A 25417-nucleotide genomic window follows, 5' to 3' on the forward strand; every position below is an offset into this window, starting at 1 on the left:
TTGGTTGTTCTGGAGTACCTGCTGCCAGGCAGGCAGCTTAATTACAGAAACCACTTCAGCTCTTTTTTTAAAAAAAAAAAAATAGCAACGTGTTATTGGTGGAATCCCCTTCCTGGTCTCTAAACAAGCTCTTACTTGAAAAAGTTATTGCTAAAATGTTTAGACAAGGGTAGTCTGACCTTGCCCCTGTCTCCTGGGAGTGCTTCAGTCGACCCAGTGCTTGTACAATCTGCTGTATTTGGGGCTGTGGTGACTGGAAGGCAGTTATTTTCTAGGCCTTGCAGAGAGACCTTTAGTTTGGCTTGTGTGTTTGTTTTTAGCTGGCATTTTGTTTTAAGCATTCCCTTTTACAGCTTGCTTTCCTTATATGAAAATAGGAGGAATCTGGGTCGAAGTGACTGGCTCCTAAAGCCCTGTTAACCTTCTAGTCTGTGTGCTTTGGTTTTTTGTTTGCTGGTGTGTCCTGGTTTGGGCCCAACCTCACTCAGCTCCCCCCTCACACCCCCCCTGGGGTGGGGAGGACAAACCCAACCAGAAGCTCATGGGTTGAGACCAAGGACAAGGAGGGTTCTTCACTGTTTAAGGTCCCAGGCAAAACAGACTCAAGTTGGGGAAAAGGAACAATTTCATTTCACACTCATCCAACACCCCCAGGACACAGAGCAGGGCTTGCAGATGTTCCTCCCCCTCCCTTCTTCCCTCCCAAATCCCTTTGTTCCTGGTTTCTCTCCCTCCTTCCCCCCAGCAGCACAGGGGGATGGGGTTTAGAGTCAGGTCCCAGGCTGGTGATTCCTGCTGCTCCTTCCTCCTCAGCAAGAAGGATTCCTCACAGTCCTGCCCTGCTCCCCACGGGGTCCCTTCCATGGCAGAGTCCTCCACCAACCTCTGCTCCATCAGCCCTTCCCACCAGCCCCGGAGCTGCTCCAGCGCTGCCCGCAGAGTCACGGGGCTTCGGGAACAGGCACCTCCCCCGCCCAGGGGCTTCCACAGCTGCACCATCCCAGGCCATGGGCAGCAAATCTGAGGCCACTGGCCTCAAAATCCAAGCCCACTGGCCAAGTTCCCCCCTCCTGGCGCCTTCAGGGAATGTTCCACCACGTTCCTCCACGAGTGCAGGGGCACAGCTGTCATCTCCCCATGGGCTGCAGGGAAACTGCTGCTGGGGCACCCTCCTCTTCCTCACCAACCCCCAGGATCTTCACCCCAGCACTGCCTTTCACCTCTGCAGCTCAGCTCTTCTTTTCCAACTGCTGGCCCAGCTCAACTCTGCTCTGAGTCCTTTCCTACGTTCATGGCAGAGGTTCATCTCTTGTCCCTCTCATGGCTCCTTGGCTGGTTTGGAGCAGGGGGAGCTTCTCAGCTTCTTACAGGAGCCACTTCTGGGGCCCTTCCCCTGCTACCAAAAACCCCACCAAACCAGAACATGGTGGTATTTCAGTTTATATTGCCATGAGGTTATGTACACGTAACCCACTGCTAGTCCCCAAGGGGAGAAAAGGTGGAGTTTGTCAGAGCCTTGATGTTATTTTTAAGGTTGGCCTTAAAAACAAAGACCCTGTTTTCTCTCCACCCAACATTAGACTCTTTTGGAAAATTGTTCTTCCCTGAAAACATTTTTTTTCTGTCTCTTTTCTGTGAACAATTAAGTTAAGATGCATCAAAGTGTTTCTGACACAATCATTCTGCTTGACCAAATACACCAGAAACACAGTAATTAAAATTTGCTTCTTAATGGAAAGTAGATGTTAATTATGGAAGCTTTTGGGAATACTTTAAATGGAAAAGGCATCATGTTTGTCTTGAACTAGAATAGAAGTAAAAATATGTTTTATGGCAGTTGCATTGAGTTAAGCTCAGACTCTTTCTCTAGAGGGCTGAATTATTATTGATATTTCTTAATCTTTGTTATAGAAAACAAGTTACCACACTGCTGTGGTATGGCAGCTGTACCACAAAGAGTCATAGAATCACAGAATGGTTTGGGTTGGAAGGGACATTCAAGATCATCTACTTCTAACTCCCTGCCCGGGCAGGGACACCTCCCACCAGCCCAGGCTGCTCCAAGCCCCATCCAACCTGCCCTTCAACACTGCCAGGGATGGGGCATCCACAGCTTCCCTGGGCAACCTGGGCCAGGCTCTCACCACCCTCACACTCCAGAATTCCCTCCTCATGTCTCACCTCAATCTCCCCTCCTCCAGAGCAAAGTTGCTCCAGCCCTTGGAGCATCTTTGTGGCCTCTTCTGCACTTGCTCCAGGAGCTCTGTGTCCTTCCTGTGTTGGGGGCTTTAGAACTAGTCCCAGTGCTCCAGGTGGAGTATGTATCACTTGTTATAAATGTGCTGGAGGTTGTGTGTTAGTTTGGGTCAGGCAGACTTCCATCAGGAATGGATTCTTTGAGACTATTAACCACATTGATTCCAATATGAGCAAATTAAGATGTTACAGTGATGATAATTTCTTTGAATTTGAGTCCTTTGGTGTATAAATAGTCAAAGCAGAAAATACTGCCCTACCAACCAGGCTATTTCCAATACATTCCAATACATACACATGCCAGAGTGAGTTGTGGTGGCTCTCCACGTGACAGTGTTTTGAAGGAGAACACATTGTATCTTCCAAAACTGTAGGCTAACCCAAAAATTGTGTGATGTGGTTTGTGTTTTACAGGATCCCTTGTGAGAACCTTCACTCCTTTTTACTTCCTGGTGGAGCCAATGGACGTTCTGTCAGTTCGTGGAGCTTCTGTTATCATGAACTGTTCAGCCTATTGTGAAACTTCTCCAAAAATTGAATGGAAGAAAGATGGGACTTTTCTAAACCTGGTGTCAGATGACCGTCGCCAGTTGCTACCAGATGGATCTTTATTAATAAACAGTGTGGTGCATTCCAAGCATAACAAACCTGATGAAGGATATTACCAGTGCGTGGCAACTGTGGAAAGCCTGGGGACCATTGTCAGCAGGACAGCAAAGCTCACGGTAGCAGGTAAGTGTGTGTTCTTTGTTGTGAAGTCTAACTAGCAGCATAAAAGTATAGAATCCCCCTGGTTGGAAGGGACCTTGAAGATCATCAAGTCCAACCATAACCTAAACCCTCCTACTATAACCTAATGTACTCGCTCAGTGCTTAAATCATGTCCCTAAGCACAGTATCTACATTTCTTTTAAACACTTCCAGGGATGATGACTCCACCACCTCCCTGGGCAGCCTGTTCCACTGTTCAACCACTCTTTTTGTTAAAGAATTTCTTCTCTGCTCTTGCAAAAAGAGGAGGTGCTATCCAAGAAAGGAAAAGATAGTTTCATCACTCCTCAGTGAAGCTGGGCCTGTCTCTCTCTCTTCACTAGCTGAACCTTGTCTTACACAGTTCATCTAAGTGGCTTCATGTGTGGGCAACTCAGGAAGTGGTAAAGATCAGGAAAACTGAAATGAAGGGATAAAAAAAAAATATCAGATGCATGTAAACACAGTGAGGATGTGCCAGGGGGAAGAGAGCAGGGTTCTACTTGATGTATAAATACCTTTAAAAATAAGGCTCTGTGCCTGCTTCTGTGCTGAGCTTTTTCTGCCCTCTGTGCCATGTAATATTTGGGAAGCTCCTAACAGCTGGCAGGGTGTGCAGTCCCTGAAGAACTGGAGTGCTGGGGGGTTGTATTTTTTGTCTCTTGAGTGTCAGGTGTGAACAAGGATTTTAAGAAGAACATGCTTAAGGCTTCCCTGACAAAGCCCGAGTCATGACCTCACCTTTGGTGGGTTTGAGAACCTTTAGACATGACTTGGTAATTTAGTGGGTAGAGAGCAGTAAGTAGGTGAAGTTTGCAGGTAAAAATAAATGTAACTGGGGAAGGTGGTTTGTTTTCATTTGCTTCTGTCTTAGGGATCAGGAGTGCCAGACTGTGTAAGTGTTCTCTAAACCATAGAGCTGAAGAGACTTTACCAGTATCACTTTGTAAGAGTGAGACTTCAAAAGCCAACAAGAAAGGTAAACTAAGGCAATATAACTAGGAAAGAAAGCTATGAAGCAATTTCCTTTTGTTTCTCTAATGAGGTTTGTCAGCTTTTTTCAAACAGTTTTTTCTTTTTCTTTGCTTAATAAATGTCTGGAGGTAATGAATTCTTTCTGACTAGTGCTGCAGCATCCCCCAGAGCTGCTGCTACTGTCATTTATATTCTGATGTTGTTTCGATTAAGTTAGCTTGTGGCATTGTTGTGGAACATCAGAAATGTCAGAACTAAAAAAAAATTGAGGTTTTATACCTTAAAGGAGTGACTGTTAGAGTTTGAATGAGAAATATATTTCTAAGTTTGTTGGCAATGAGGACAATAAAAGCAGTTCTCACACACTTATCTCAGGCAATTACCACCTTTTTACATTGCTGCTGTCGTGATTAATTGTGCTGCTTTCCACATGAGATCATTGAGCATCCTACTTCTATTATCATTCTGGTCTATATGATCATTAGGTAGGTTAATGGGGTTCAAAATGAAGGTAATCCAAAATGCCTTCCATTTCCAGTTCACTTTCCTCTATAGCTTTGTAGAATATACTATTTTAACTGATAGTTTTTAAAAGGATGGAGTCTTCAGGAGTCGTTTAACATTAAAAAAAACCAACCAGACAAACAAACACATTTCTGGGGAGCTTTGTTTTAAAGGAATCTGTGATAGAAAAACAAATGTAGTCTAACCTAACTCATCTGAACGTTCAGCACACAAACAGTTGCCTCTTTGTCTCCTATTGGCCTTGCATCTGATTGGGAGATGATGAATCCCTTCCATGCAGGAAAAACTGGAATTGTTTGAGTTCAGAACCAGAGGAAATGCTCTTGGTGCATGTTCTGCCTTTGCCTTCTACCCACCCACTGGGATCTGGCCCAGGAGCATCCTCTGGCTGCAGATTGCATAAGCTGTTCTGCTGCTCCAGTAGAGCTGTCAGGTGTAGGTGTGTGAAAACACATATTTACCAACCCAGTGAAGTGCCAGAAGCTTTGCAAGACACTACACAGTCTAATCCTTTAGTTGTGAGGATGGGGACCTTTGGAGTAAAAGACAGAGTATTGAAATGTAACTGTATTGCTTTCCTTGACCTCATTTGAATCCTTCAGTTTTATCAGTGGTTTTTAATATTTCTTCCACTTCTTCCTTGTAATTGGAAGCTTTCAGGCTGCCCTGAACATGGGGATGGTTGGCATAGTCAGGTCCCTCCTCAGCCTCAAGATAACAGTGGGAAGCAGCTAATTCTCCTCTTAATTGAGCAGTAGTATATTGAGCTCCTGGTGTGTGTGAATGTTGTGCTGTGATGCACCTGGACTCTGGAAAGAGGATATTCTGAAGCATAGCTTGCATATTCCAACTGCTGCTTATTCATTCAATAACTCCATTACCTCAAAATGACAAATTTTGGTGAGTAATGGAGGCCAGGGCAAAGAAAATCCAGAAAAACCATGCTGTGTTAGATCGTGTATGAGAGTGGATATGGGTTTTTCTTCTTATAACTGCACATTTTTCCTGATAGATTTTGATAAGCTTATTTAAAGGACTATTTAAAGAACTTTTTATATATTACAGTTTCACAGATCTTATTGCAGTGGGGTGAGAGCCTGACAACACAAGGTGTTGCAAGTTGATAGAGGGGCTTAGGCAGCTGTGGTCTGAAAAAATCAAACCCAAACACACACTCTCCTTACCTGCGTGTGGACTGTTCAGGCAGTAAGTGCTTTATGTTAGAGATCTGCTTTCTTGGTTTCTCCCCTCAATTTATGTTTCTGACACAGTGCTGTAAAGGTGTCATGGCAGGGGAGGATTGATGGTGGCGTGGATTGGTTAAGTTTGAAGTGTGGTTGACAGGGTGCTTTTAGAGAACCTTTTCCATAAGTGAGAATAGATGAGAAGCTTTTACTCTTTGGGGTTTTTGAGGTGTGAGAATTTAAGTTCCTGTGGCAACTGAGACTCCTGTAGGATCTGGTTTCCCATGTGATGTAAAAAACAAGTCAGAAGTTATGATGAAGGGTTACATGATGAGTAGAAACTTAAATGAGCACAATTAGCCTGCAGCCTGGAATTGTGTCCTACAGCACCTGGATAATAAGTTATTTACTTTTCTGCCACACCTCTAGTAGAAAAGATTAGATTGTTAGAAATGACAAAGAGCAAGGAATCTGTTAGTTTCCTTTGATGATCAGTAGTTTCAGGATACATGTATCTTATTTTCCCATCAGATGTGGCTTCCACACTTCGGTTCCTTCTAGCAAATGAAAGTTGAGCATGTCTTTGCCAGTGTTTCTTCCTTCTTTGCTTCCTCTCCCTATGCAAACTTTATCATGTTATCTTGCTCTAAACTGCATTTTTGACATTAATGATACCTTTTTGAAAAGGGCTTTTGTTGCTTTCTTCAAAACCACACAAACATCAGGGTGGTGGAGGGAGATGGTGCAGGGGTCACACAGTCCATGTAATTTACAGGTTTTGCCATTATTATGATGGATTTGAACAAGAGAAAGTCAAAAGAACTGCCTAATTTATGTAAAGCCACACTTTTTAATCAGTGCCTTGCTACAGTGTGGTTTTTTTATTGGCTTTTGAAATGCAAATCAGTCTTTGGTGCTAAAGTGCCAGTTGCTTCTTCAGAAGGGTGAGGAGTTGGACCAGATCTTACAAAACACAAACTGCAAAATTTTGGGGAACTGTGTCTGTAATTCAGCTTGGAAATTTTAATTTCTATGTATTTTAGTAAAAAATTGGTGATGCTAGCTTAAAAATATTCCCAAGGTGATATTTTTTCGTCTCTGTTTACTACTAGTTAGTTAAAGCTTTCATAAAGCTTTTAGTGAGAGAACAGATACACGAAGATCTAAAAGGCCTGAAGAGTGACAGTGGCACTGAGCTGCTTCCTACAGATTGATCAGTTCTGTATATCCATTTAAAGACTGTTGACTAAATTATTTTACCTCTTGTCATCTTTTTCCTCCAAGTGAATCCATCTGCTTTTCTTGCTCTCCCTCCACGTTGTAATAATACCTGGCTTTGAGCTGCAGATGTTATTTTCTTGTGGTGAGGTGGCTGTGGTTGCTCCCTTGATGCTAACTTATGGCACTAACTTGAGTTTCATTAATTCAGAAAGCACTTGGGGATAACTTATTACTTTTTTTTTTTTTCTCCCACCTTGATTAAATAAATGCCTTATATTATTATTTCTCATTTAAATATTCATAGAATTTTTTCAAACCTTGCTTTCTAATTACTGTTAGAAAAAGCATGAGTAAATCACCTTTGTTAAGTATTCTACCATGTAGTATAAAATCTTAAACCAGTTCAATAGTCAGAAAAAGGTTTGTATTCAGTAAAAGAAGTAATATTCTTTCAGAACTATCTGAAATCAATGCAGATGTGCTGCCCTTCAGGATGGTCATTGTTTCTTCCAGAAGAGTAATTCTGAAAATGGGGTGAAGCTTCAAGTCTTGTTTTGTTCTCAAAACATGAACACTGAACTCTTGAGGGACTTCCCGTTGTTCCCTTTACAGCTGGGGACACTGGAGTGATGTGGGTGGGTTGAGGAACATCACGTACACACTTGGGAGAAAGATTTGGAGTTGAGTTCCACATGTGTTGTAGCAGTTCTGGCTCCTCAGCATGGTGTTCTCTGTGCGTCTCTGCTCTTCTGACCTTAGTAGGTCCTTCTCCATCAGCTAATCGTGTAGCTCAGACTCAACGGGACTGCTTAAACCTCTGGCTCTGGAGGCTGCTGCTGTGCTGCAGTTTCATTGATGCAATTTGTCTACATTGATTTTCTTTTCAGAACTTCCTTTAAAACCTGTGTAGTGATGTTTTTGTGCAATCAAGTATCTGAAGGGTAGCAGTCAGAATGTGTTGGCTGTGCCATTACCTGTCCCTTTGAGTGTGGTGTGGTTGTATCCAGGTGCTATGTAGGACATCAGCACTTTCATTCCTTCTGTCTCCATCCATGTATGAAGTCAAATTTGGAGCCCACGAAATGGGAGGACAGGGTTTGACATGAGGAGGGAATTCTGGAGTGTGAGGGTGGTGAGAGCCTGGCCCAGGTTGCCCAGGGAAGCTGTGGCTGCCCCATCCCTGGCAGTGTTGAAGGGCAGGTTGGATGGGGCTTGGAGCAACCTGGGCTGGTGGGAGGTGTCCCTGCCCATGCAGGGGGTTGGAACTGGATGATCTTGAAGGTCCCTTCCAACCCAAACCAGTCTGTGATGCTATGATGCTATGAAATGCTCCACAATATTGCTCCCTCGGGTCTCGTATGGGTTGGAAAGTGCTTAACCCCTGTGTCAGGGGAATGCAAAAAGTGAAGATTCCTTAGGGAGCCAGAGACAAGAGCAGAGGAGGAAAGCTTTGACCTGCTGCATGACACTGCACAGATCTCCTCACTAATGAGGATGTCCAGCCCTTAAGCTGTGCTTGACCATGCAGTGTATTTGATGTCAGTGCATCAGATGTAGGGAATGAGCTTCACCTGAGGAATTGTTCCAGGTTTTACTTGGCTGGATTGCCTTGTGAAGGCTTCTTTGAATGTGTCTAGCTTTGGGCTTCCAAACTGATGTGTAGAAGAGCTGCCTGTACACCTGCCAGTGAAATTATAGGAGGCCTGGATGGGCAACTACTGTGGTGTTTAATGGAGTGTGACTTGGAGGAATTGATTGAGTTATGAGCTAGGAGATGCTGATGTCTGATCCTGCTTCTATTGCAGGCCCATTATCTGGTCTCAGGAAGCTCTCCATGTTTTTTCTGAATGGGCTGATAGAGAATCTCTTGAATAAATTTAGAGCATCACTTTATACAAAGCATCAAGATGCTGTCAGTGAGTATGCTGAGAGAAGACCATGTGGAATTAAGTCATTCCATATCCATTGCAGTTACTTGATGGTGTGCAATAGGTAAAGTTGTGGCCAAGAAATTATCATCCAGGACATTCTCTGAGCACAGTTTGTGGGAGAGAAGACCTGGATAGATGTGTTCTTGCAATTAAAGCTACATCTCTGCAAAGCACGTTGTCAAAGAGGTATGTTGTGGTTGTGAGGACTGAATTTCTGGTATGGTACAGTACTTAGCTATTTCATATCAAAACCACTTGTTTATGTTAAGAATTTGGCTCAAACATTAATTTGGGTTGAAAATTTATCTCTGCTTTTTTCTCTTAACTGCTAAGAACTGCATAAAATTAGCTGGGTTGTACAGTTCTGAAATCTCATGGCTCTTGCAAAGCTGGCCTGACTTTGCAGGTGACACTGAACAGCATTTGATTTCATGTGTCTGTGCTGTCCCTAAGGGCTAAGAGAGAGGCTGAGGTCACTGGCTGAGCAGAGCAAACCAAGTGCATATACCATCTCCTTGGAGATGCAGTTAGGTTAACAATAACAGCTCAATTTCCACTCATTTTTATATATTTCTTTTAAGAGCGAGGAGGTAAAATGATCTGATCTTCATGAAGAAAGAGATTTCTGTATCTTGGCGTTGCAAAAAACCTGAGAGCACAGACAGTTCAGTGGAGGGTACATGAGAGCAGTTAACCAGTAAAAGTAAGTGATGTGGGGGATAAATGTTCCTTGCAAAATTCCATTTTCTTTGAAAAAAGCATCTGCATTTTTCATCAATTGGCTTAGATCAGAATGCATTTCGTGTCAGTGACAGGTAAATGGGAAGGGTGGTTTTAACAAAACTGCAGTTTCTATGGTTTCTGTCAGCTGCTACTAAAAACGTGAGAGTTTAGACATTTATGTTAATAAATGTTCTACCTCATATGTCATTCTAAGTTCTTACAATCCACATTTGTCCAGTTAAAGTAGAAGAAAATCTGTGAGCCCTTGGACTGGTCTATACTAGCATTGGACTGTCAGCAAAGGTCCAGATTAAGAACTACTAGAAATATTTTCAGTGTAAGGTTAGAAAAAACAAATTTGTATTTTTCCTGATAATTTTTTTTTTAGCTTCATAAATGTGGGAGATGGGAACCAAAATGATTGACATAATTTGTGATATTGGCTGCCTCACTTTTTAGGTATGCAGCCTGAAAAGGTTTGCCTTTGAGACTCATCTATTTCTTACTCTTCCTCTTCTTTTCCAACAAACCCAAACAAATGTCAAGCATGGTGTTGGTGTTTTACTCTGATCTTGAATGACTCCTGGACCTCTGCATTGGTATTAGAGAGTTAGGGTACAGTTTTTCATCCAGAATGTGGTGGAATTTAATTCTTTTTAGGGGATATGGCAGGAGGGGACTTGGATTTGCTCATGATTGGAATAATGCTTTAAAAATGAATCAGTAGAAACTCAAAGTAGGTCTGTGTTCTTTCATACATGGACTGAAGGCATAGGAGAGATCAGCAGGGGGAAAATACAGTGACTTCTCTAGACTTAGGAGGTGAAGGTGTTGCTTCTGATCCAAGATCTGTTCCCTCCTGGGCAGCAGTTGGTCTGTCCCCCTTATTTTTGTGTGTGCATGCGAGGAATTCCTTGAGCCTGATTGCAAATCCTTGTCTGTCCAGTTCATTTATCCTGGTTTTTCGTGCTGTGTTTCCCCCAGCAACTCATGAAAGCACTTCACAGAGTTATGATTTAGTAGCAGGCAGCTTCTTGCCACATCCAGAGCAGAGATCTGTACAATTTGTCTGCAGCTGAATTGATTATTTTAATCCTGGGTGAAAGCCCAAAGCAGGAGGATTTCAGACCTGCTTATTTTACAACTCTTCATTGATATCTAATGTCCAGGTGGTAGCCTAGGTGAAAGGATTCTAAATTTTTTAGTTGAATGATATTAAACCTGTTGTTTTACTTTAAAAATGCAGGGGTTTTAAAGCTTCAGTGTTTAGAGTTTATTATATCTAATACCTAATAAAATCAAGCAGCCTATTTTGACCATTACCTGTCCCTAATACCATGGGTCAGTGAGCTTTTTTGTGCTCATTAGAGGGTAATGAATCTTCTCTTGGAGCTATAGGAGAGGGGGCACAAATAGCTCTGTACCACCTGTCTCTTGACTTGCTGCTTTAGTAATAATTAAATATCACTGTTCAGAATAAACAAGCTGGTCTGGATTTTCTAGAAATGCAGTTTATGTTTGGAGCAGAGAGAGATCCCTTCCTGAGCCCAGGCAGGGGGGGGATGATGGCACCTCCTCTCAACCAGGGAGATGCAGGGGGGGGGGAAAAGCCAATTGGGTAGCATTTCAGATTTCTGTTAGAGCTGTCCCACCTACCAAGTGGAAATCTCCCTTCTCTTTCAGGTGGCTGTGGTAGCTAATCTTCCTGATGTTTTTTTAAGGATACAGCACACAAGTGTTTAAATCCTGTAGTCATGCATTATATTAAGATTTTTCTTAATTAGACAGTATCTTAGTTCGGACACTTATGTCATTACAAACCAAAACTATTAATTATTATCAGTGAATACAGTTTGTAACTAAATTTTTGTCTTGTAATTAGCAAATAAAATACCCTTTGTGCATTTGGTTAATGTACTAAACTGTTTTTATGTTAATCTGCTTCAACAAATTAAAGTAACGTTGCTGTAAATTATACAGAAATAAAGCCTTTTGCAGTATCCATTCAAATCTTGACCTTTGGTTTTGAAAATAGTGAAGGCAATGTAGTTAATCTCCAGGGAAGCCTGATTTCTGTGAAAAGGAGCTTCTGTGCCAAATTTCCAAACCCTCCTGGGTTTTCAGTAGACAATCTGATGATGGCTGATTCTGGATGGTGCTACAGAAGTAGAAAGTGAGAGCATATTGATATGTATCAACACCCCATACTGAGACAGTTGGATGAACTTTGTTTAGATTAGCTTTCTCATTTGTTAATATTTTCATTCAAAGTAGTATTTTTTCCTTATTTATGTTCTGTGTGTCAGCACCAGCAATCCCTTTTGTAATTCTGTTTGACAAGTTTTCCCCAGGATTGCTCTACTAAATCCCAAACTGTCAGACAAGTGAGAGTTACATATTTGTAACTAGCTGCATTTTCTAGTGTGGGATTCACTGAGACATTTCAGCTTTAGTTAGGAGAACAGTCTCCATGCTGGCATTGTTTAGACTTTTGATCAGCTGAACATCACATTTAAAAACTACAAGAACTTGTATTTTCACACCTACCCAAATGGAGGGTGACATTAAAGCAGTAAGTATCAAGCAGAAGTGTGTGTGTGCTAAAGTTTTTCATAATAGAAATTCAAGGGAGGTTTAATGACACTGAAAGGGAAACAAAATGGAGGATTTTTAATAAGGAGAAATTTAATTTCTAAAACTTGCTGTGGCTGAGCTCAATGAGGTTAGGTCTTGGTAATGTTCTTAAAGCACAGCATGTGTTGCATTCCCGTAAGTACACTAGAAATAAAAATGTTAAAAATTATTTAAAACCTCTGCAACTCCTGCTTATTTGCATATATACACCCCTGGTTTTTTGGGGGAGGACAATTCTGCTGTAAAGGTGTTGCCCTTCCATCTGTACCAGCTTCTGAAGTCACATTCCTGGATAGGCTGCCCCATCAGGCTGCTCTGTTGTGTCTGTTCTTCAATTGAACACATTAAGATAAAGCAACAAAAGGTCTTCACTGTGCAGAGACCTTTAAAAAAAACCCTCGAAACATTGACCTTAGTTGCTAGCAACTGTCCATGATTCAAGGTCAGTGGTGTGATAGGCCACACCTCAGCTGTTTTGCTTCAGATCCCTTTGAGAAAATGACATTTTGTCAAATAATTAGGTAGTTACATTCCTTTTGGTATTTCTCCTTCTCTCTGCCATGAATCCCTGATGTCTCTAGACATCACTTTTTTTCAGCTGAATGTTTGTATCTGTAGTTCTTTTCCTTTGTGTCTCCTGTTATGTCAGTCTTCAAGTACTCTATTTTTGAGGAGTTTCTTTGCTATTCAGGGTTTCTGATTATTTCTCTGTGAAATTGTTTAGGTTATTTCCTGTCTCTAAATGTCTGTCCTCAGGTACCAGCTGTCTTTGTCACTGTCTATAGAGTTGCCTGCAAAAGTTTTTCTGATCTTTCCTTTCTTCCAGCTTCTTGATAAATGTATCATGACAGTCTTCTCTGGGCATTAATCTTCTTTGAATAGCTTGTTCACATGAGCTTTTGTAATTGATAGCTTTGCCTGGATCTGAAATTATTTAACCTGTCAAACTCTTTGCTTTCACCAGAATACTCAGATCTTATTCTTCTTTTGTTATGGCTATTGATTTTGTTTTAAAAAGAATAATTGTGAGCCTGTATTATTTTTTTTAGGCAGACTATTGATCAAGGCCTGAGGTTTCTTAATGATGAGGCAATCTGCATACCTTATCTTCAGGCCTTTCCTTAAACCCCACAGTCCTTTCTTCATTGTCCTCACTCTCAGAATGATCTTCAGCAGTACCAAATCAATTACCCCATCGTTTGCAGCCTGGCTGTTCATTTTTCTGTGGCACTGGACATGTCTCCTCTCCATGTTTCTCAGTGTATGGATGAAATCCAGGGTGGCTCCTGCAGCTTCTGCCCCTTGCACTGCTGCTGTTGATGCTGGAGCTCTTCTGTTCTTTGTCCCTTCAACTGCAGGGTCTGTCTCTGATGTTAATGGTGCTGTTATTTCACCTACTCCATTAACAAAATGATTTTTGCTGTGTTCCTGTGTCGTTTCTTCAAGCACTTTGAGCCTGACCTTCCACTCTGCCAGGGACTGACACCCTCCACCTCAGCCCCCAGTGCCTTTCTTACAGTTAATGGTTGTCATCGAAGACCATCTTTTTTAAAAGATATTTTTGAATCTCCTTTCTTATTTCCATTTCATTCCTGAAACTGTTTACTTGATGAGTCTAGAATTTGCATATTTTTCTCTGTTTTGCCTCGATCTGTAGTCTTGTTGTTTTTCAATACTTTCAATATCTTAGCAAAGATCAGTTCTTAATTTCTGTTCTCTCTCTCTCTCACACGGAATTATTGTCTCCTTGGGTGTAAAGATTTCTCCTAGGCTAATCAAGGTTTCCTGAGAAGTCAGGATCTCTCTGTATATTTTTCTGTTGATGGACTGAGGTCACAAGTACTCTGAGCTCTGTGTGTCCTGGCTGAAAATCAGAATTGTTCTGTATATCAGACTTGATCACATCAGTATGTGAGTTTTGTCTGACCTGTACATAGCTGTGATCTTATGCCACTGTGCTTCAGTTTGGGCTTCTAGGATATTAGACTTTGCAAAGTCTGCCACTGATGCCTAAAAGGACAACTAGATAAACCCTTTTTGTCTAAAATAAATTATTTGAGAAACACTTCTGCCAGGTAAAACTTCAGCATATTCTGATGTGTTTTACTAGGCCAACCACCCTCTTAATTTTTGTGTGTGTGGTTTCTATGCTTTGTTTTTAATTTTTGGTTCTGTGGCAAAGCTTGGATCCAAGTCTGAGAGGGGATGGTGGCAACCACAAGTTCATGGAATCTAACCCAGTGCTCCAGGGCACGATTGATTTTGCTCTAACATTCCCTGTCAGAAGCTTGTTTTGGCAGCTATAATTCTGTTCCTCTTTGCACAATATTTTGTGCAATATTTTGGTGTGTTTCTCCATAGTTTATAGCTTCCCCATATCATGGTGCCATAGGATAATTGAGGTTGGAAGGGGCCTTGGGACATCACTAGTTTAATCACATTCCAAACAGCTCTGAGGTCATACCAGGTTACTCTGTGTGTTAATGATATGTGTATAGGTAGATGTGTCAGTAAGTGTGTTGCTGACATACAATGACATCATCTCTCTTTATTTTATATTTCTGGTCAAGGGATACCTTTTTAAATCAGTATATACCATGTTAAACACAAGGCTATGTTTAACCAAGTCAGAATTCTGATGGTGTGTTTGAAATTTCTCATTCCTGTTATGTATTACGTGTACTTGCTTTAGTTAAGCCAACAAGATTTCCCACTCTTGGTATTACAATTCTTGACTAGCTGTTCCCTGACCAGATTTTAGGGCAGGTTGTGTTCTCTGTTCTCTCCTAATTTGTCTAAGCAAGGGCAGAAAAGAAATGTGATAATGTTTTTTCCCTTTATAGAGAGGACTGGAAGCATCTGGCCTTATCTAAAATAAGGTATTGCTGGACTTCTGTTCTCCATTAATGTTTTGTCATTGTGAAGTCTAATCTATTCACTAGTGAGATTCATGAAATATGTCTTCTTAACAAAAATCCTATTTTAAAACATGTTTCACACCTCTGCCACTCAGGCAAATGATGGTGAGTAATGTTTGAACAAAGGAGAAGAAAAGGAGCTGCAATAATTTAATGAAGTGGCCACAGATGGCTGAACTTACTCCTTTTTTAACAGGGTTTGGGTGAGAAGCTGATGTGCTAACAAAATATGCTGCATCTTTAAGATCTGCTGCTTGGCTGAAGGATAACAGATGTTGTAGCAATTTTAACAATAAGGTGTCAGGTTTCTATACTCCTTTACCTACTTGCATGGCTAAAATTTTCACACTTCCCAAGAGACTATTTTAATAAAGTAACAATGAAGTTATGGATTTGTCATAAGTTCAAATGCAATTAGACAAATGAGAATGGGGAAAAAATGAAAGTGTCTTAAAATGATCAGCACTTTGTGTAATCATTCACAGAGCAGTTTAATGCAGGATTCTCAGGTGAAAGCTCCGTGGGGAGACAATGTTTGTAGAGGATGTTATCAAGGTTTGTTTAGACTTACAGGAAAGCCGGAGAGGGAATTTTGATAAGGGCAGGGAGTGAGAGGACAAGGGGGAATGGATGAAAACTGGAAAAGGGGAGATTGAGGTGAGACATGAGGAGGGAATTCTGGAGTGTGAGGGTGGTGAGAGCCTGGCCCAGGTTGCCCAGGGAAGCTGTGGCTGCCCCATCCCTGGCAGTGTTGAAGGGCAGGTTGGATGGGGCTTGGAGCAGCCTGGGCTGGTGGGAGGTGTCCCTGCCCATGCAGGGGGGTTGGATCTGGGTGATCTTTAAGGTCCCTCCAACTCAAACAGTTCTATGATTCTATGGCTTGGATAACTTAAAGAGAAACTTGTGTAACCCTGGGCAGCAGGATTTTCCTAGCTGGTGTTCAGGAGGTTACAGATTTGGAAAAACTGTCAGCTCCTTCTTTGTGTTACCCTTTCCATTCTGCAGTAGAAATTATGAAGGGAACAAACGGGAAGCTTTTGCTGAGCACATTGAGGTGTCACAAAAAACCTGGAACCAACTTTGGGCAACAGTCAGTTGTGTGACCATGTAATATGTGTATGCCATGTATATGTGTAGTGGTGTTTGATGCTCATACGAAGTATTGTGTTAAATTTCAGTCTGTGGAGTAGCAATAGAGGAGACTTGGGCACATGACAAAAGTGACTTGATCTGACCATTTAATAAAGGTACACAACCCTGTCACAGGCAGGGAATAAAGGAATTCCTGTGCAGCCTTCTGTTGCCCTGGAGATGAGGAAGTTATTCCCTTATTTTTCTTTTACAGTCTTGATGCCAAAGGTTAGTAGGAATCCAAAGAGGACTAAACGTGTGCATGGTAATTGCATCCATGTTAAAGAAAACAGCTTTTACAGGGGCTGCTGACAGTATTTAGAGCAGAAGGCAAGCGTGCACTCTGAAGTTGGTTAGAACATTGTCATATGAGCGATTTATTTAGGAATTGTTGATTATGGAAGGCTTTTTTCTTTCAGCCTCCTTGAAAATGGTTGGCACTAGCCATGGTCGCAGGGAAACTGCTGAATTGCATTAGCATCTGGCTCAGTGCAGTGAATTCCTCCTCTTCTGGAGAGTGCAGGAGATGAAATTCTGGCCCCACTGAAGGCAGCAGGCTACAGCCAGGATTTTTGCCATCTTCTTTTTCCAGGAGCATGGGAATTACTGCTCTTCTAGGCATATCTTTGCTTATTCAGAAGTGGAGACAATGGGCCACAAATCTCAGTAGTGCTGAGGCTGGGAATGCTGGTGAATGGAGCACATTTGCATGAATTAGGTTGTTCATTCACATTCCTACCATTGCTCTGGGCTGTTGATGAGAGTAGGGACAAAAGGGAAGGAGAAAAGGGGACAGAGTTGACTTTTCCCCTCCCATCTCCATTGTCCTAGTAGACAATTTGAAGTTTGTGGTGCATCTAATTCCTATTATATCTGTGTGAGAATCACACTGTTGCTGATGTGTTCTCCCATTCCAACTGGAAAAATCAGGCTTCCTAAACTGAGTTTATTAATCTGTTTTCCTGCTATGTCAGTAGTAGCTCCCTTCAGTGCCCTAAAATCACTACATAATGTATTTGTGATGCCATGGGATGATGAATGTGCATCCAAATGTGAAAAAATTATCTTTAATATTAGAGCCCCAAAGTATCATTTGTCATTATGCTCATTTAGGAAGTGCTAATATCTTCAACTGAATGTCTTGCAACATGTGGGTGAAGAGTGGGTGCTGTGCTTGCTCATTAGATATGTAACTAATTTTCACTAGGTCGTCTTGCTTAGTGGTGGTGACTGGAGTGCTTGGAGGATTGAAAACACTGAGAAAAAAAATAATTTAAATAACTTAGAAAAATAGTTTTAAATGTGTAGTTTAAATATACTGGACTTACATGGTAATACATTTGAAAATTATTATAGAAATGTAAGAAAATGCAGGGTCACAAGTCAGTTGGTAATTTGAAGAGGAAAAGAGCAACTCTGTAATGGAAAGACTCTGGCCTGGGAGATGAAAGGGTATTTTCTAGTAATATTCCCCTGCAGGAGGCATGCCAGCACTCCAGGACTTGTTACTGTGTTTATAAACGGGTCTTGGAATTAATAGGAATTAAGGATTATATTTAAAGTGCCTTTTGCAATACATCATTATTGTTTTGTGGTTGTCTGTTGGCTAAAGCCAAAGATTCCTTCTCCATGATGGAGGCTTTTAAGCAGTATGGACTGCAAATAATCATAGAATAAGAGAATATTACTCTTCGGAACAAAATTATAGTCTAGGTTAAAATATGTGTTTTAAAACCACACAAAAATGATCAAATAAAGGTTTTACTGGCATTTAAGATGACCTGGAAAATGAACTGTAATTTCAGTGCTAGTGAGTAATGAAACCATCTCAGACAAAGCTTATAACCTTAGTGGAGCACCTGCACAGACCATAATACACAATGCCTGTCTTGTCCAAAAAGTGAATAGTACTGGTAGGGGATTTGCATTAAAGCATAATTGACCTCTGTGTTAGAAATTGCAGGGCTCTAGTCCTCTTGGAGCATTCCCACTGTGCTCTGAGATGCAGAAACAACAATTGTACAAGGGGTAGTTGTGCAGGGTGAAGAGATTGCAAGTCCTGAGGTGAGAACAGGAATCACAGTCAGGACAGAACAAGGACGCCCATGGATCCCTTCCAGGCTGGAGGGGGACTTGGCTTAATGTGCAGGTCTCTTAAAGATTTCTAATGAATTGTGAATTCAGGGGGGTAGCACATTCTTCTTGAAGGCTAACTAATGTAGAATGTGTGTCCAAAAAGGCAAGGGGTGATCATAGGCCTATTAGTCTGATCCAAACACTCTGCCCCTTTTAAAGAGGTTCTGCAGGTGAGGGTAATTAAGACTGAGGAGAATGGAAAGAAGGCTGAGCTGGAACTGGGCTTTGGTGCACAGTTTGCATCTCAGTTTCTTGATGAAGCTGTTGATGTCTTTGAGCACTGTGATGTGATGGACGTGTCACAACACAGCCTTTTGGTATAGTGTCCTGTTAGAAATTGTTAAAGGTCAAACGGATAGAAATTGAAATGAGAATATTGAGATTGTTAAGAATCTGAGGTAATTGTGAAAATGTAATGGGTTCTGTGGAGAGGGAAGTCTTCAGAATGGAAAGATGCCTGAAGACTAGATTTCAGAAAGATCATCTTTAACATCTTCAGCAGTTATTTTGCTGTAAGAACAAAGTATATACCTACAAAATTAGAAAGTGTGAAGTGCAGGAGACTGTGTTACTCTTGCTGGAAGAATTAAATGATGCTATGGACTGAATAATGCTGAAACTTATTAGCACAGTATGCAAAGCTGTGCAGATACAGCAAAATTCTTGGTGTTGCACTAAGTTGGGGTAGAGGGACTGGTGATTTTACCAGAGAAAAGGAGGCTGGTTGGTAGGTTATAGGGTTGACTTGCAACCTGCAGCGTGCAGAGAGCTAATGTGATTCTTAAATCTATTGGGAAGATCTTTTCAATAGATACAGAGAAGCAATTTCATTATGTTTACATGGATGCTTGTGATCTTAAATTACAATAGGCACTTCAATTTGTGTGTTGTCTCTGTTGTTCTGCCCGTGGTACGTGGTGGGAGAGTAGAAGAGGTATTAGATATCACTTGAAGCAGAAGAGGTTCTGACTGGATTTAAGGAGGAAGTTCTTCCCCCTGAATTCAGTCGGGTGGTAGAACAAGTTCCCCAAGAGGCTGCACAGTCTCCATCCATGAGGATTTTCAAAATCTTACTGGACAAATCTCTGAGTAACCTGCTCTGACCTCATAGCTGCCTCTGTTCTGACTGAGTCCCTTCCTACCCAAATGATTCTGAAATTCTGAGTCTTTAGGGATGGATTGGATGGTTAGGGCAAGGAGGGAAAGAAGTGAAAGATTGCAGCTTCATTAGGCAGAGGGCAAGCTGAAAGAAGCAGTGACTTTTGTTCCTATGAATACCTCAGAGGGAGAGAGTAATGGGTAAATATCAAATATGCAGCATAATGAACAAGGTCAAAATCAAGGGACTAGAAGTTGGTTGTAAATATACTGTGAGGGGAAACTAGAAACTTTTTTCTCAGAGGAATGAAGTTATGGAAGGAGCCTTCAGGTAGTACTCCAAGAGAGTACAAAGTATGTAATGGTTGGAGATGGACCTGTTCAAGTTTATGGAAGGAGCTGACTAACCGGAATGTTGTCAATGAATGTGTTAGAGTTCAGTCCAGCTTTTCTGAAGGATTGGGAAGGTGTCTGTTTTGTACCTCTTTTATATACTCCAATTATATACCTGTTTTATGTTCAGTTTGTTTTTCTCTCCATAGCATCAGTGGTTTGCTGCCCCTTCTCATTGCAATAACCCTTTTGATCTCTCAGCTGGTGGCACGTGATTGTGGATTTTGGTCTTTTACTGTAGGTCTTGTGTTTAATCTAGGATGTGAAGATGTTGTTTTGTGGGTTTGCTCATATAAATCTCTTCTGTGCTTGGCTTTGCAGAGCACTGGACTTGGTGCCGTTGGCCTTGTTTAGATTTATTTTTCTAAGGGAGAAGTATATATTAAAGTTGAATATGAAGTGTGTATTAGGATTTTTACTTAAGTGGATGCTAATAATGAAGAATTCTACAGTCCAAGTAAAGATGTTTTCCTTCCAATGGCAAAAGCCTGAGTGTGTGACATGAGATGTTGCCTGCTGCTGCTTCTCCAAAGATGTCTACAAAAATTGGAATGCATAGATCAGTTCAAAAAACAAACAAAAAACCTGTGGGATTTTCTAGAAAGTAAATAGGGGCTCAAGCTGAAAATTACGGAAAGTCACATTTTAACTAAAGAAATGCATGTTATAGATTCTTTCTTAGACAGTCAAATATAATGAATACAGATAGAGAAAACTACAGGAGATGGAGTTTTGGCATCGGTATATACCTGATAAGCAGCAGCACATGGTAATATATTTATTATCCCTTTTCAGAGGAAGAAAGAATGGTAAAGAACTGAACTAAATAATTAAAAAAATAAACTGGTCCTATTGCTGGTAAATTCTTAGTGCATTCTTGATAGCTGCTCAGTGAGGCTTATAAAAATACTGGGTTGAACTATTTGGAAATGAGTTGAGTGTCTAAAACAGTGTAAAAGAATCAGCTTCACAAGAGAGAAATGAGATTTTTTCCAGTTAGGTTGAACTTTTGCAAATGCAAGGTGATAAGTAAGGGATTTCACTCTTAGGCTTGCTAGAACAAGTGGAAAAAGATGATAGGTGACCTAAGCTGTCCCAGCCTCTTTCATGTATAATCATGATGATGAAGAGAGCTGCTGTTTGTGTTTGCTGGTCTGGGGTCTTGGCTGTGTGCACTAGCATTGAGTTAGAGATTACCAGAGCCTGCTGCTTCCCAGCAACTTCTATTCTCATACTTGAATACTTGTACTAGGATGGTTTAATTTGCGTAACCCAGAGTCCCACTTTCCATCTTTTGTAGTGAAGGCACACATTGTGCTGACTTTAAGAAAAAAAATCATAATATGTGCTTGAAGCTGTGCCCTATTGAGAGGGAGTGGTAAGATGTCAGGAGTACCGACAGGCTGTTTCTATGACAATATTAGTTTTAAGTGTGAGCAGAAAAAGGAATGAACATTTCACTCTGTGCAGCCAGGAAGCCGTGCCTTGCCCCGTGTCAGTGTTGGCCCCACAACCTCCTCTCTGCGAGCTGCGAGAGGGAGAGCTGGTCCCACAACTCCATGCTGTGGGAAATGGAGAGCCAGGAGGCTCTTCTTCCTCTCCCACACTTTGTCCTCTTTCCTCCCCCTTACTGTGTTCCTTGCCTGCTTTGAACTCTTTCGCTACGCGGTGCAAAAGCCAGTTGTGGAGGGCTGACCTCGGCCAGCTGCTCTCCCGCTCCGCGCCTCGGCAGAACCGAGCGGGAGGAGAGAAGATTCAAAAATGTCTGGGTCAAGAAAGGGAGATCACTCACCAGTCATGGGCAAAACAACCTTGACTTGGGGAGAATTAAATTGATTTCTTGCCAATTAAAATAAAACTTGGCGGTAAGGAGACAGAAGAAAAACTTACACCACTTCTTGCCCTCCGCCTGTCTCACAGGCTCGGCTTCCCGCTTTCATTCCCAGCTGTTTTCCCTCCTGCTCCCCCTGGTCTCCCCAGTCCAGCACCCAGCTCTGCCCTTTCTGCTGTGCTCCTGCAGCTCTGCTGTGCCCGTGGCAGGGCAGTTCCTCACGCTCTCCTCGCTCCATGCTGTGGTTTCCTCCTTCTGGGATGAGCTCTCCCAGAGGCGCCTCCAGCTCTGCGGGCTCAGCTGGGGCCTTGCTCTGCAGAACCAGCCAGCACCCAGCACGGGATGTCCCCAGCCCTCTCAGAGACCACCCTGGCAGCTCCTCTGCTGCCAGCACAGGGACACAGACACCCGAAACACTCCGCTGAGTGGAGTTTGGGTGTTTCTGGAGGAAGTTTTTACTCGGAAGGTGCCGGGTTCTCTGTGCGGCGCTGCTGGGTCAGCCTGGCACGGGCACCTTGGTGCTATGCTGTGGAGAAACTGGGTTCTCAGGTACACTAACGTGAGAACGATCAATATTTGCATATGAATAAAGGCAGGTTTTACCTTATTGTGCTTTTTGTAGCTAAAATCTTCAAAGGGATATCTGGTTTCCTTTGAATTTCAGTGAGATCTGGTCCTTCAACACCCTCGGGCTCCTTTTCATGCCCTAGTTAAATGAATGTGGAGCTAAACCTTTACTTTGACATGGCTGGTGACAAAGTCGTAGGAAATTCTTTTCAGCTTCATTTGTCTTAAGCTCTTAACTGCTAAACTTCTAATTTTAAGATAAGAAATCTAAGTTGACAGGAAAAACCACCTTGTTACTAGTAGTTCTGTAGGCGGTGTTAGTTAGGATGCTGTGTAGACTAAACTTGGGAATGGAAGGCGGGAGGAGACTCCTCCTCTCTCTGTTACTGTCTCCTCTGAGAGTCCTAGAGGGCATCTCGGTTGCCATGCAGGTGAATCAGCGGCTCTTACAGATTATGCTTCAAACTCTATTTATCCAGATGTACCAGGCAGAGACACTACCTTGATTTTTGCCACTTCTGTGCTTGTATACACTCTAAGGACAGCAGCAGCACTGGAGAAGCGAGCAGAGGTTACCTTGCATGTCTCCTCCCATTTCTGAGGACTGCTGTTCTAATGTCAACATTTGCTTGTTTCTAAAACTGCTTTTGTTTTTAAATCAGTACTTTTACTATTGTTTTTATTTGCCTTTACACCAGCTATGTTTAGCAACGTGCTAGAGTACCTCTCATCTTTTTATTTCTCTTTTCTTTTTTGTATTTGCAGGCCTTCCCAGGTTCACCAGTCAGCCAGAATCATCATCTGCCTATAAAGGCAACAGTGCAATCCTGAACTGTGAAGTCAATGTTGACCTTGCCCCGTTTGTGAGGTGGGAGCAGGATCGTCAGCCAGTCATTCTGGATGATCGTGTATTTAAATTACCAAGTGGAGCTCTAATTATTAGCAATGCTACTGATAGGGATGGAGGACTGTATCGCTGTGTCATTGAAGGTGGTGGGACCCCCAAATACAGTGATGAAGCTGAGCTCAAAATTCTTCCAGGTATTAATCTGTTTTTCTTTTAAACATTAATAATTAAGATGTTAGTCAGGCAATAGAGTGTAAAGACCTAACAAGAATAAGAACACCTTAGAATCTGCTGTGTTGCATTTTTTTATATTTAAAGTTGAACTAAGTATGTGTTGTGGAAACTGTTGGTTGAGCTTTTTTTCTGTGTAGCTTAAAATGAGTGAAGGTGCTTAAGCTAAAGGGTGTTGGCCTTAGGGAAGATTAACCTGTATCTTACAGTTGGGAAACAGAAAAGCAAAATCAGTTGTCACTGTCTGAGCTCTTTGCAGTGGTTTGAGGTAAGCCAGAGACTTGCACATGCTTGCTTTTTTTTTTGTTTGGTTGTTGTTTTTTTGTTGCTTTTTCCATATTTAATCATTTACCTTTGAAGGGCTTTTGGGTAAAGACTTTAAAAGAAGTAATTAGTAATACAATTCCACTGTGACATGTTACAAAGAGGGAATTGTCTGCTGCTTTGAGTACAAACATTTGGGAATTTCTGAGTTTCTCAGGATTGAATCTCATGTTCAAATTGCCAAAAGAAGTTGGTGCTTAGTCCCTAATTCTTGGATGTTTAAGCTAAGACACTTTTAATTGTCCTAATATTTGGGAAGTTCTGAGCTTTAAATGTTGGACCCTTATATGAAGTCTCCAGACCCCCAAAAGGGGGGATGACTCTTCATTTTGGAAGATTTAGCTATGACTATTGTTCTGAAGTGTTTAGATTTTTTTTTATATAAGAACGAAAGTCCAGTCCTGATGTAAACTGTTTCTACATTGAGTGTGTTCTGTTTTGAGTGGCAATACTGCCCAGGACTGAGTGTCACCAGAAGCTGTAATACAGTTTTGAAAACCAGCCAAGAATAAGGCAGGAAAGTGAATTGCACTTTCCCAAACTAGGGAAATATGGGCTGTGTTTTGGATGGGTTTTCTTAATTATTTCCAGAACTTTACGTTCTCTTTTCTGAATTAGTCTTCGTGTTGGAATTCTGATTAATTTTGCTGCTTGGAGAACTGCCAGAGGGTTGCTAAATTGCCATCTTGCGAGGTTTTCAGGGCTGGGCTGGCCGGTGTCATGGTTGGAAGCAGGTGGTTGCACCAGGCATCTTTAGAGGTCCCTTTCAATGAATATTTCTGTTTCTCATGACTTAAATGCTAAAATATGCTTAAAAATACCCTGGTTCTACCTTCGTAACCTTCTCTCATTTTAAATAGAGGTGTTTGCTCAGCTTTGCAAGCTAATCATACATAGGATGCTTTGGGTTGGAGGGGACCTTGAAGAGCAACATCTCTTCCCTTGTCCATGGATGCTGTGACCCCATCATGAAAGGCTACCAGATTTGTCAGCTCTTACTTGCCTTTGGTGAAGCCATGTTGGTTGCCACCAACTAGCTCCACGTTTTCCCTGTGCCCTGTCAGAGCCTTCAGGAGGGTCTGCTCCATGATCTTGCCAGGTGCAGAGCTGAGACTCACTGCCCTGACATTCCCTGCGTCTTCTTTCCTTCGCTTTTGGAAAATGGGGCTTATGTTTCCCCTTTTCCAGTCAGTGGGAACTTCACCAGACTGTCACCACTTTTCAAATAAGATTGAAAGTGGTGTTGCAGCTCTATCTGCCAGCTCCCTTAGGAGTCATGGATGGATCTTGTCAGGTCCCATGGAAGTGTGCACTTTCAGGTCTTTTAGATGGTTCTACAGTGGGGGGGGATCTTCCTTATCCCAGTCCCTGCCTTTGCATTCTGTGACTTGGCTGGTGTGGCCAGAGCCCTTGCTAGTGAAGACTGAGGCAAAAAAATCGTTCAGTACCTCAGCCTTCTCCATAGCCTGTGTGACAAGGTCTCCTGTTTTCCTTCTGAGGGCCCACGTTTTCCCTGTTCTGCCTCTTATCACTGATGTACCATAAAGTACATAAAGTAGGAAGTTGTTTCATTAAGTTTTGTAACATTTCTGAAAAGAAAGGCTTATCTTTTCTTCAGCTAAGGATACAGTTTTAAGCACTTCAGGAAAAGGTGCTGAATGGAATTATTTTAGTTTGCTTTGCTCCTCCATGAATTCTTAAGATGTGTAGATCTTTTGAATTCTTTTGACTCCAGATACAGT

At 41.9% G+C, this 25417-nt stretch overlaps 1 protein-coding gene across 10 annotated transcripts in view; it reads left to right on the forward strand.

The window, feature by feature from the left end:
- NEO1 (neogenin 1) overlaps positions 1-25417 on the forward strand; it is a 205191-nt gene that overhangs the window by 60544 nt on the left and 119230 nt on the right. For all 10 annotated transcript variants that reach the window (XM_051628379.1, XM_051628374.1, XM_051628380.1 and 7 more), the window contains exons 2-3: positions 2671-2988; positions 23039-23314. In XM_051628379.1, the coding sequence (XP_051484339.1) occupies positions 2671-2988; positions 23039-23314 (594 nt within the window). The remainder of the gene's footprint in view (positions 1-2670; positions 2989-23038; positions 23315-25417) is intronic.

Source organism: Apus apus, chromosome 10, assembly GCF_020740795.1.
Source record: "Apus apus isolate bApuApu2 chromosome 10, bApuApu2.pri.cur, whole genome shotgun sequence".
Taxonomy (NCBI): Eukaryota; Metazoa; Chordata; class Aves; order Apodiformes; family Apodidae; genus Apus; species Apus apus.